Source organism: Rhinopithecus bieti, unplaced genomic scaffold (genome assembly GCF_001698545.2).
Source record: "Rhinopithecus bieti isolate Rb0 unplaced genomic scaffold, ASM169854v2 scaffold_63303, whole genome shotgun sequence".
Lineage (NCBI taxonomy): Eukaryota > Metazoa > Chordata > Mammalia > Primates > Cercopithecidae > Rhinopithecus > Rhinopithecus bieti.
In genome coordinates, this window is record NW_016823941.1 from 146,867 (window position 1) to 160,672 (window position 13,806).

The window sequence follows — 13,806 nt, forward strand, 5'->3', positions numbered from 1 at the left end:
GCACTATTCACAATAGCAAAGACTTGGAATCAACCCAAATGTCCATCTGTGACAGACTGGATTAAGAAAATGTGGCACATATACACCATGGAATACTATGCAGCCATAAAAAAGGATGAGTTTGCGTCCTTTGTAGGGACATGGATGCAGCTGGAAACCATCATTCTTAGCAAACTATCACAAGAACAGAAAACCAAACACCGCATGTTCCTATGTCTCTTTAACTGCAGTTTGCCATGAGTTTTCTCTGGAAGCTGAGAAAGGAGATTCCCAGCAGGAGTAGATGAGACTCAGATAAGAAGGAAGTGTGGACTCTGTAAAAGCCCTTCAGAAAACAGGATCTCCCCTACTCCTAAAACTGCTGTACTATGAACATATTGCTTGTCTCATAACTGAACTTTTTTGGTACTCCCCGCTGAAATTTGCTCTATAATTGTGCAGAATTTTAGACCAAACATTTCTCTTATGGGGACATACATTCTTTTTTTCGTTTGCACCCATTTTCTCAACTACTTTGTGTTTTCTCTTGCTGTATTGGATGCATCTCTGTCCACTGCTACAAATCTGTTTAATAGTCTTTATATTAATAAGACCATAAAATTGCTCTTCGTGTGCTGAAATCATTATCCTTTATTTTCTAATAGCAGTCCTAGATTTGCGAAAATTTAGGTAGTAGCATTATTAATAGGAAAAACTACCACCAACAACTAAACTTGAAAGGTAGTATAGCCTAGTGGCTAAGAGCACAGTCCCTGAAGTCTGACTCACTAGGTTCTAAATCTTGCTGCATTTATTAGTTGTGTGACCTTGGCCATTTTTAGTTAACCTTACAGTAGTTTCATTATCTTATATGGAAAATGAAGATAATAGTAGCCTCTACCCTGGAGGGTTGTTGAGAGGAGAAAATGAGCTCGTGTATATACAGCACTTTGGACAGCGCCTGGTGTATAGTAAGTTTCATGTATGTTGTTGCCCTTGCTGCTGCTGCTGCTGCTGCTGCTGCTATGGTTTTTGTTACATAACAAATACCTTTTCCCCTTTGTTTATTCGTTATTGCTTTTCCTAAAGACTACAGTCACAAAAAGAAGAAAAAAATTAGAGAGCATACAGTGAATGCAGTAATGAAGGTATGAATGATCTTTTCTACTTAAGTCAGAAGTGAAATAAAACTATCCAAAAATTTCCATGAAAATTACCCTTTGTCCAGATTGGCTACCCTCTGAGAACCCCACTTGATTCTCCATATCAATCTTTTGCTTTTTTGTACTACCTGAGTCTGAGGTTTAGTCTTTAAATGATGAGTTGAGGGGGCGGAGCAAGATGGCCGAATAGGAACAGCTCCAGTCTCCAACTCCCAGCGCGAGCGACACAGAAGACCGGTGATTTCTGCATTTTCAACTGAGGTACTGGGGTCATCTCACTAGGGAGTGCCGGACAATCGGTGCTGGTCAGCTGCTGCAGCCNTTTCTTATATATTGTATTGTATTGTATTGTATTGTATTGTATTGTATTGTATTGTATTATATTATATTATATTATATTATATTATATTATATTATATATAATGTATATTCCTTCCAGCCTGCCCTGTATTCCCAATCTATGACTCATGTTGCCTTATTGATACTGAAAAATCTCCACTACAGCATGCCAGTGTTTGAAAGAGAGCCTTGGGTTCTTCCTCAATACCTACCTTCCTTTTAGGGCAACCTATCTGAGTCCTGTAGCTTGACAGGTTTCCTACCAGCCTGCCATCCCAAAGGAACATGGATGAGCTATGTTTATGCTGATGCGTCAAATCATTTCTTGGTATGGTTCCACGTGGTATGGTCCACATGACTCTTGTAGACAAAGAGATGAACTACTGATGGCAGAATTTCTGTTCTGGCAGCAGGGAAATTTGTAGAAAGGAGGCCTTTTCAGTGTGAACAGTTTTTGCTCACAGGTGGTCCAGGATGCCCCATGCTAAATGAGAAGTGACAAGAGCAGTCAGAATCCAATTTTTCATTGAGAACAAATCAATCCATGTGGGTAAACATTTTATCAAACTCAAGAATGCTGTCTCTCAAGGTGCTTTTCCCTCAACAGTCACTTATTTCCTCTTGCAAGTAGTATCTTCGTTCAGGTTCAATGACTACTGTATATTATGTCCAATGCTTCTGGCAAATGGGTTGGTGGTGACAGCCCAAGATCTTCTAGAATCAAGAGAATTGGATTCACTTCCGAGTTCTAACACTTATCAGCTATGTGACTTTTAGGCAAGTCAGTTAAACATCCAAGTCACAGTGCTCTCATCTGCAAAGCAGAAAATGTGATGTACTTCACAGAGCCAGGGGGAGGAATGACTAAGGTGGTACATTTGTACGTGCTTTGTAACCAGTAAAGCCCTTTACTGTACATGGGTCATTTATAGCTCTATACCACCATCATGACCTAGAAAACGAGTACTGACAGAAGACTTATCTTCTTGCCAATGCTAAGACAACTTTAGCCATTTCTGCATTTCTAAAGGAAGGAGTCTTTATCCCCATATCTATGAAGACTTGGCAGGAATTCCCATCAATATTTAGTTGGTAATATAAACAAATTAAACAAAAGTGTGCACTAGGTTTTAGGAAAATTAAAGACAGAGCTATCGTTTGTACTCCTCTTACATTTCCCAAAGTGCTAAAACTAGACAGTAAATCAGTCCTCAATAAATACATGTTTATCAAATTTATATTCATTTATTTGTTGATAATACAACAAAGATGTCTATACGCAGTATAATATACATGGCAAAGATGAAAATTAGCAAATTCATGAATCAACATCCTATTTATGCTTAAGAAGACAAAGAAAGTGTTGGTGACTTCATGGTATATATAACCTTAAGGAGTTTGTGATTGAGCCTGGGTCTCTGCTATCAATGTAGGATATAAAAATTCAAATGTACTATCTTTCATATGTATATTAATATAGTAAACATAAACATGGAAAACTGATGCTACTAGTGAAAATACTTTATTTTGTTGAACAACTAAAAGTTTGTCTTTAATCCCGTAAGTGCATACACAAAAGGAAAGTGTTGTACAAATCAAATACAACAGAAGAAGAAAAGTAAAAGACAAGTGAAGGAATTTTCTGGAACTTAGATCTGGTTGGCTTTTTCTCCTGAAGTACTTAGATAAATTCACTCACCTTTCTCTTTTGCTGAAGAAGTGCAAATTAGGCAGGCGTGTTATTCTATGTAGGCAAAAGGAAAAAAGAAAGAAAAACGTAAAATGGCTATCTATTTGACCAAACTTCATTCTGCAAGAATCCCAATACTAACCTTCTACCATATAAACTAGTTTCAAAATCAGGCTATATCCTTCCAGTACAAACCTGGTTTTGATGGGACAGAGATACTACTCAGTCTGTTTCAGTATTTCCCTTCTTTCAACTTCTGATGTGGTTCTATCCATATTCCCCTTCCTGTCTCCCAGTCAAAGAGAATGGGACACAACTCTCTTTAGAGTCCATCAGTGATGCTTTAGCTGCCAAAAATAGTGACAACAGACATTCATTGTCTGTCTACCTTACTTGTCTAACATTCAGAATTCTGCATCTTAAGAGGCTGTGGCTGAAAACATGAGCCAGTTCTTCAGAATTTCTAACATGTTATTTCTGCCGCTTTCTTCCTTACTTTAGCAGAGTAATTTAATTCAATTTGGGTGGGGGGGAACTTTTCTAGTTACACAGATCAATCCAATTGTTTGGAGCTTCAGAGTGAATTTTTAAACTTGTTGAACAGAAGCATACAAATCTCTAAGAGCAAGTCAGATAATGTACAAAGCCTCCATTCATTGTGTAGGCAGAAAGGAATGCTGGTACCCGGCAGCTCTCTAAGGAATGTTCCCTTGGCTTTGACTGTTCTGCTGGGAACAAGGAGGGAAACACATATATAAAATGAATTTATAATGTCTCTGGCTTGTAATGGCAAAATGATAAGAAAAGTTGGCTGTTTAATATAAACTGTCAGTTGCATATTCCAGGCCTCCTCTCTTTGAGGTTCCTCCCACATCCACACGCCCGGCTACTGTTTAGTGCGGAGTACAAAGTGGCCGTTTATTATTATTGACTGGTGAGGCCTGTGCTCCAAAATTCATTCTGTCAACAGAATGTAAGCAAAGTTGGCATTTTAAAGCAGGGCTCTTTCAGTTTCTGGGTTTTCTCAGGATTACTATGCAACAGGATCAGTGCTGTAGTCCTCGGTTCAAGCTGAAAATGTTACACAGGAAGACATACCATGTAAAGGTCAGATTCTTCTACTATAATAATTTTCTTGATCTGTGTATATACAAATGAGGTTGAATGCACAACCTCTTATCGTAACTCTTACCAAGGTCCTATGTACTTTCCACCTGTCAAACCTAAAAACATGTATTAAATGGGAAATCATAACTAATAAATGTATTATGCTGTACTATGTGTATGATGCTATAATACATACCAAGCAAATAAATTTGCTTGGTTCCAGAAACCAAGTACAATCTTGTTTATTAGTCTCTCCATGCTTTTATGGTCAGAGTTAACTCTACAGATTACTAAGTGAATAGAAAATATGACTTGATCCATATAGTAATGAAATTATTGGCACTGGGGTATACTTTATCATAGACTTTTATTTCCTATCACTTCCATAAAATAATACATTTTGTTCATAGACTAGAAGATATAACTTGTGAACTTTATGAAGTTATAAATACATTACTTTCCAACTCATAATGTCAAGGAGTAAATTTATTACACCCAATAAGATGCCCATTTTAAATCTACATAATAACAGGTGAAGGCAATACGCCAAGAAAAGGGATTTAAGATGTATCTTCTTGTTAGTTAACCTGATTGAAGTGTCTTTTGAACTAATAATTATTTATTTTTTGCAATTCTCCAAATTCACATTCATCGCTTGCTTCCTTTGTTTGGTAATTCTGCACATATTCTTCTTCCTGCTGTCCTGTAGGACCTCCAAGGTGAAATTGAAGCTCACACAGATGTTTATCACAACCTGGATGAAAACAGCCAAAAAGTCCTGAGATCCCTGGAAGGTTCTGATGATGCAGTCCTGTTACAAAGACGTTTGGATAACATGAACTTCAAGTGGAGTGAACTTCGGAAAAAGTCTCTCAACATTAGGTAGGAAAAGATCTGGAGCAAAAAGGCCACAAATGAATTAAAATGGCCAAATTTTCCTCGTTGTCTTAGCACAAGTAACTAGTATCTCACATGTCTATGTAAATCATCCAATTTCAGAATGATTCATTTTATTTTGAATAAATGAATCATTTATTTGCTTGGTATGGAGATGACACTTGAGGATTCAGATTAGATTAAAATGGTGATGTTTTATAACCATAGGAGACATGGATATTAAGACATTAGAGTGAATTCAAATGAGGAGGTGCAGCTATTCTAATTTCATAAATTTCTCTTTTGGCATATCACAGGGTTATATAAAAAGCGATAACAAATTTACGGATATTATGGAATTATTTTTGGCATTAGTCTAAATGCATACCAGAGGACAGTCTTTAAAACTGTAACACATTATAATTAACAGTTTAGAGGAGATAGCTCCTACAGTTAAAGAGAGACTGTAGCAACTTCCTGTCTTTTGCTTCCTCTCAGATTTTGTTAAAACACATCCTCTGTAAACTAAGCTTTTAGTTGTACTATACTCACATACTTCATATTTTGCCCCCTTCTATGTGCCAGCTTTCTTTGGAGAAGTTAGTTAATGGATGCATCATAGCATCTTTGTAAAAGGAGCAGAGGGAAGTTCTTGTTATACCAGTTTTGCAACAGTTCCGTGGAGGAACAAAAGGATAGAGATAGTAAAATGCCCATTGTAACTTAAATGATCTAGCAAGGGCGGGGAATGAAAGCCAGGCTTCCTGCTTTCTAAGCAGTTGCCTTTCTTAATTCATTTCTCTTGATTAAAACTATTTTGTGCTTTCTTCTATGTCTAGAGAAAAAGTGATAGTGAAGGGAGGTAGAAGATGACCAAATGGACTTAATAATAGTTATGGGAGTATGCACTAAAGGGTGGGAGTAGTTACTACCTCTAGATAGAAAGATTACAGAAGGGAGTTTCTTTTTTCTTCTTTATAGTTCTTCTAACTTGTCCAAAATTTTAACATATATACTTCTATAAGGAGGAAAATCTGAATTTTTATTAATTCAGAAGCACTATTGTGAGTGTCTGCATCAAGTATGAAATAATGATGGCAACTAACGTTTACGTGATGTACCTACATACCACACAACGCCATAAGCACTTTCCATTCATTGACTGGTTTAATGCTCTCAGCAACCCTAAGGGGTAGATTTTATTGTTAAATTCTTTTTACATTTGAAGAAAGTGAGGCACAGAGAGGCTAAATAACTTCCTTAGGGTCGCTTAGCAAGTGGAAGATACAAGATGAAAACAGGGAGTCTGGGCCAGGTAGATATAACTAACCATCAAGTGGTTTAGAAACTCTAAGAGGCCAGGTCATTGAATGTTAGAATGAGTCACTCTGGCCAGGCGCGGTGGCTCACGCCTGTAATCCCTGCATTTTGGGAGGCTGAGGTAGGTGGATCATGAGGTCAAGAGATCGACACCATCCTGGCCAGCATGGTGAAACCCCGTCTCTACTAAAAATACAAAAATTAACTGGGCATGGTGGCACGCACCTGTAGTCCCAGCTACTTGGGAGGCTGAGGCAGGAGAATCACTTGAACCTGGGAGGCGGAGGTTGCGATGAGCCAGGATCGCACCACTTCACTCCAGCCTGGGAGACAGAGTGAGACTCTGTCTCAAACAAAAAAAAAAAAAAAGAAAAAAAGAAAAAAAAAAAGAAACCAGAGATTCTGACTTCAGAGTCTGAACTTTTAACCACCATGCAATACCATAGCATATAAAGAAAGAAGGAAACTTCTACAAAGAAATGCATACAAATTGAAAGGATGGAATAGAGAGTAGATTTTTTCTAGGAGTAGAAAAGGATTTGTTTTTATGAGAAGTAGATTGCTAGGAGTAGAACAGAGTTTATTTTTATGTATAAGGTGTTTTTTCTTCTTTCCCCCAAGTTTGCACCTTGGCTTCCCGGACTTTGTTCCTTATCTCCCTATTTTGTATATGAATGTTGTATCAACTTGTTGGTGGTACACTGAGAGCAACAATGGCAATAGCATTTTCAGAGATAGGGAGTCTCTGTTGGCTTTCTACAGCTTAAACTCTTAAGAGAGGTCAGTATGTGTGATGACATAGGCCACTTTCATAACATTCGTCATTAAAAAAGAATGAAAATGTGCAATGGAAGAAAATATTGGCAGGTAAAGTTATTCTTCTCTGCACAAAAGAAAAAGAAAGGTGCTATAATTGTTCCGAGTATCACTGAGTGCCTTTTCTCTCCCTCATGTGAACTTGATAAAATAAAAGGAGAATTAAAAGTGGCAAACAGCATGTCAGCCAAAATATGAACCCTTCATTCTCCGCGGTTTCCCATATGTGAGCTACTGCAGTTTAATTCTTGCTGTCATTAGTCAGGTAGAAAACAGTTACCTTAGCTTATCTAAGGTGCTGTGAATTCTAGAATTTAAATATTCAAATCAATGGTTTGGGCTTTTATATAGGCCTCTCTAATAATACAGGATATGTTATAAGCACTCATAAAAGCAAAGAAGTAATTCTCCACATCAAAGCAATTTAGCTTATTTCTTGACACTTGATTGAAATTAGGGTATTGGTCAATCTATAGCAAAAGGCAGAGTTCAATTGAGAGAAGTACAGTAAAGGCAGTAATTAGGGATGATTATGAAATAGGATAGAATAACACCGGAAGAGTTAGATATAGAAGCATTAGTGGCGCTGATAAACCTGCTTTATGAATCTTGTCACTTCTTCCATGGGGATTATTTTAAAATGAAAAGTTGCCACAATTAAAAAATAGTTTCCATGATATCCTGGAAAAATAGTCCTGTGTTTGCCCAAGTTATAACATATTATAAAAAATTACAGTTGGTTCATTGTTCCGTGAGGGATTCTGAAACTGCTCTTGTATTTCGAAGAAATAAAACCATTAGTGCTTTATTTCCCAGGTGTCCATTTTTAAAGAAGCAAAATTGAATTTGAATCCAAATGATTTTGAAGTTTCCCTTTGCATTCCATTGGCTCATAAGAGATATTCTTGTGCTTCCAAATACAAGTCCATATTGTATCATTTTCCTTCCATTTATTTTTCTTCTGCCATACATCTTTTCTTTTCTGTGATTAAGAGTCTTATTTAAGTCATCATGTTATGCCATATTGATACATTTACAAGAATACTCTACCTTGGATGCTGTTTATATCATATTACTCTTTTGTTCAAAGCTTCCATCTTGTAAATCTCCGTATCTCCTTCATTCATTTATTTATTTGTTCATTCAACAAATATTTAATGAATTCCTGCTATGTACTAGGCACTCTTCTGGGCACGGAGGATACAACCATGAATAAAATATACCCAAAAAATCACTGCTCTAATGAAGTTATATTTAATCATTAGAATCTAGTAGGCCCTTCACTCTCTGCCAACTGTGCCTATTAAGCCCTTGCTAAGCCCTTCCCTTCTCTGTTCTTTTTCTGCCTGCAGTTCCTTTCTCACCAAGCGTCGTTCTATTACTCCCCAACATAGATTCTCTGAGCCAAGAGAATCAATAGATTCTATTTTCTAACCGCATTCCTACTCTCCAATAATTTCCTCACTCTCCCATATGAGTATGTACCCTTGCTGGTTCTCACACTTGCAACATTCTCTCGCCTCTTATTCTCCAAATTTTGATTCATATTCCATAACGAATCTTTTCTTTTCTGGCTGTTTCCTCACTAGGTCTTCCTGATACTATTCTAATTTACACTTGATAACATGTTTCTCCAAGTGTTCAAGAGTTGCTTTATAGGGCTATGCTTACTGCCTCCAGCTAACTTATATGAATACAAAAATTTCAAACTTGAAATTGTGAGTATGGTAGAGTAGAAAGACATGAGCCAGCTGCTGAGCAACCCAGTTTCCCTTCTGTTCTGTTCTGTCACTAACTGTCTAGTATATAATCTTGATCAAGTCACTTAACTGCTTCAGACTTCAATTTTCTCCCTCACTGAAATGAAGTTTGACCAGAAACATGAACAGTCTCTTCCAGTTCTCCTGCAGTTCTACAATTTTATTCTTTTAATTCTGCAATCACACTTTATGAACCTGGAAAATTGTTTAATTTTCTACCTTGGTTTTCTTAATTAAAATAGAACTGATTAATCTAAAAGGCATTGTATAAAGTAAATAAGATGTCTTTGAGAGAAAAGAAATTTAATCGAAATTGTATAATCCTATCTCATAAGTTAATTCAAGAAAATTATATGCTATCATTCCACATGCATTATCACATCACATGTTGGCCAAGAGGTATAAGGAAGAAAAGTAAGTAGTCAACGATAATTTAAGTTCCATCAAATGAAACAAAAACATTAACAGCTTTAAGTGGGCGAAAAACAAAGAGAAAATTATTTACTTAAATGTACACACACACATACACACACAGTTACTAATGACATTACCCAATATTAAGATGGTAATTAGTCAAAGAAAGTGTTTTCATTCTAAAATTCCATATCTACAATCCTTGCATTTTAATTTTAAAATATTAATAACTTGAGAAGTCAATTTTCCTATATAAGAAATATATATGAAGATTTCAATTTAGTCTACTACTAGATTATTTTCCGGATCATTGTATATACTATTAACTATGAAAATCACATAATATGTTGTCAACATAATTTCAGCAGAATTTACATTCTGTGAGATTTTATATTTGGCAGAAAATTTGTAAATGTTATATAAAATATTGACATTTATACAATTCTGAACATTAAGAGGCAAGGACACTGACATTATATAGTCTGTTGAAGCAATAAATCTATTGGGGAGTACTTGCTATTAGAGGTTAGAATAGTTAATGTCTTTTTATAATGGAGAACAAAGAAAGGGCGGGAAAAGAGGTGAGGTCTACCTTTGAGAGAAAATGCAACTTGGAACATTGAAATCTCTTACCGGCTCTTCCTCTCACTTTTAGAATGGCAATTATTATGTTTGAATGTTGGAGTTAAAAACCTGGTCTAGAAAAAAGTTGACTTCTCTTTGGGATTAATATCTCTCTCTTTATTTAAAGAGATAGCTCCCATTTTAATTCTGTGGTTCTTTGATTTTTTTGTTTCTGAAGTACAAGTTCAAATTATTTATCTGTTGATAACACCCTGGAGATTTTTCTCAGTGTTCTCTTGTAGTAGTTTCATGGTTTGAGGTCTTACATTTAAGTCTTTAATCCACTTTGATTTGATTTTTGTATATGGTGAGAGATAGAGGTCTAGATTCATTCTGTATATGGATATTCAGTTTTTCCGCACCATTTGTGGTAGAGACTATCTTTTCCCCACTGTATGTTCTTGGCACCTTTGTCAAAAATGAGTTAACTGTAGGTGTGTGGATTCGTTTTGGGGTTATCTAGTCTTTTCCATGGGTCCTTGTGTCTGTTTTTATGGCAGTATTGTGGTTCTTTATTATTTCTGCATCCTACCTTTTCTTTATGCATGCTTAAGTGCTATTTTATTACATGAGGGTACTGAAGATTTATAGGGATATATCATTAGTTTTATAAAGGAAGTCAAAGTGAAAAATGAATTCAATATAACACATTTCACTTTAAGAATGCATGCCTTTCAGAGTAAAGTTTTATTAAGGATTTCAAACTAGGCGTTGACCAAATCACAGTTGAAATATCCGTGTCTAGAGAAATAACAATCACTTTATCAGCCCCTATAATTCTTAGCGTCCTGACACTGAGGAGTTCCTTAAAGACCAAGCAATATACTCCAACACATCTAAAGGCTCTGTGTTTTACCTAAACCTTACAAATTGTGGAAACTATCCGCTTTTTAGAGATTAGCACTTGCCTTGTTAAATGGTAGTAACCCCTAAGCTCTTGTCTTCACTAATAAAGATTAATAGAAATAGATAGAAGCTAAGTACGCCCCTTTGAACCACCTCTTTTATTTTCTGTTGAGTGGGTAGGAATAAACAGAATATATTTGACAATTAGCGATGTTAAAAGACAAACTTTAGACAAATTCAGTTTTGCAGAGTTTATTTGAGCAAAAAACAATTCATGAATCAGACAGTACTCAGAATTAGAAGTTCAGAAAGCTCCACCCAGCAAGGTGGGCAGGCAGTATTTATAGAGAGAAAAAGGAAGTGACATACAGAAACAGCTTGACTGGTTACAGCTTAGAATTTGTCTTACTTGGGAATAGTGTAAATAGGCATTTGCCTTATATGGACATGAGCTGATCAGTTTACAGCCTGTGATTAGCTGAATCTTGACTGCTGGGATTGGCTGAGACTCAGCTATTTGTTACAAGAATGTACTCTTAAGTTGCGTATTGCTTACATGCCAAGCTGGGTTGCAGTTTGCTATGTACAGAGGCAGCTTTAGGCCCGATTTAATTTAATTTAACAGCAACAAGCCTTTTTGCTCAGAGATCTAAAGCATTTGGTTAAAACCACTAAGGTTTAAGGATTTTCTCATCTCACAAAGGTTTGTAATTTCCATTTCCCATATCTAAATAGGACAGCTCAAGTTATGTTTTTCAGCAGCTGTTTTATACCTTTGCAATCTTGATTTCTACATATGCAAAACAAGAAGGTTGAGCTATAATCTCTCAGGTTCCTTCCAGCCCCAACAGCCTATGTATGATACAACCAGAAAAAAAGGTCATTACAAATACAAAGAAACATTTTCAGGAGGAGATATTCCACATGCAAACATAGGTTAATCATTTCAAAATATCTGGTATATACACTCATGAAAATAAAAACAGGGCATGAGGCATTTGTTTTAAGAAATCTATTGGGAAATGTGACTTGATAACATTTCACGGGCTTAACATGGTCAAAGAAAATGTTTTGAGCTCATAATGTTCCTTACATTTAGATCTTCAAAATCAAGTCACTGACAGATGCCACCTTTGCCCTGTGGAGACCAAGAAGTAACGTTTGGGGCATATCAGAAATGCTTTAATAAATTCTTAATCAAAGAATGGTTCTGGAGCTTACCTGTGGAATTGTGAAGGTTCTTGTTAAAAGCAGAGATTCTTGATAGAATTATAGAAAGTCTGGAGGTGGCACCTAGCAATCTCGATTTTAAACAAGCTACTCAAATGTTTCCTATGCACGCTAGAGATTGAGACTCAGAGCTTTAGATTGAACACGTTTGTATATGCTGTTTTAATTCATTCTCTGACTGCCTTTCACCTCTTCCATGCTTACTCAGTGTTCTCTGTTGTTCTCTGTGCTTTATAAGTTTGTTGCTTCAGTTTTTGTCCTCCCAGCACATTTTTCCTTTCACTCTTGAGCTTTAGGAGAGGGAAAAAATGAAGCAATCTGATATGTAGTTAAGATGATCAAACATTCTGAAATTTTATCTAACTCCACACCTTAGAAAAAAATTAAAGAATGGCCCCTTACCCAGATATGTGAGAGCTTTTCACCTTTGAAGGTTCTAGGTCCGTCTTCTGCTGCTGTATTAGCTCTCTTGACTGTCCTCTGTCCCTGGCTTCTAACAACCCCTATTTCATGCTATTAAGTTTTCTCTTAGATCCTTTAGAACTGAATTCCTGGCTGGGTGCGGTGGCTTATGCCTCTAATCCCAACCTTTTTGGGAGGTTGAGGCAGGTGGATCACCTGAGGTCAAGAGTTCGAGACCAGCCTGGCCAACATGGCGAAACCCATCTCTACTAAAAATACCAAAAAATAGTTGGGTATGGTGGTGGGCACCTGTAATCCCAGCCACTTGGGAGGCAGATGCAGGAGAGAATTGCTTGAACCTGGGAGGTGGAGGTTGCAGTGAACCAAGATCGTGCCATGGCACTCCAGCCTGGGTAACAAATCAAGACTCTGTCTCAAAGAAAAAAAAAAGAGAGAGAGAGAACTGAATTCCTTAGGTCTCAGTTATTTTGCTCTCGCTTAGGGGACACAAAGGGGTTCATTGACCCACTAATAATTAGTCAGCACCATTTAACCTACAACTGGAATTTTAGCACTTCCTTACATAAACAAAGCCGCAGCTTGAGGTCTCAACATAGGCAGCCTGCCCTTCACTATATCCTCCTCTAGACCTCTCTGCCACAACGATATTTTGTTTCCTCTATCAGGCATACAGAGACCAAACATTAAGCATCGTTATATTCTCTCTTCCCTTCCTCTCTCCCACCTCCCCAATGCATCCTAGAGACTTAGAGGCAGTCAATAAATACTTGTTTAATCAGTGTCTTTTCTACCATTTGCTGCTTTTCCATGTCTGAGCCCTGCCTCTCTCCACCTACCTTTCAAAATGTCCTGCTTGACAGCCTCTTTCACTCTCAAAGGGACCACACTGAATTCCAGACACCCCAAGGAATTCATTTAACCATTATACATTTAAACAGCTAAAATCTTTCATAGGGAATTGTCGCTTAGGCTTATCATGGAAAAGTGATAACTGAAAGGATGGTACAGAAACATAAAAGAACTGACCTCTAATTGCATGCAATCTGCATGCACTATTATATTCAATTCATGCCATTTATGGTATTTCACGATTCACTTCTTAGGAAATAATACCTTAGAGTCTTGAACAATTTATCTTATTTGATGAAAATGCCTTCATTTTTTCTGAACATATTGTTTATATTGCAATTATAGAAAGAAAATCTTGACAATTTGGAGA

The 13,806-nt window shown here is 36.7% G+C and overlaps 1 protein-coding gene across 1 annotated transcript in view; it reads left to right on the forward strand.

Annotated features, from left to right (window-relative positions):
• The window catches only part of LOC108521975 (dystrophin-like), a gene marked incomplete at its 3' end in the record, with an annotated part of 169,929 nt that overhangs the window by 133,800 nt on the left and 22,323 nt on the right, over window positions 1-13,806 (forward strand). The window contains exon 3 of the mRNA XM_017862078.1: window positions 4,988-5,160. Within this exon, the coding sequence (XP_017717567.1) occupies window positions 4,988-5,160 (173 nt within the window). The remainder of the gene's footprint in view (window positions 1-4,987; window positions 5,161-13,806) is intronic.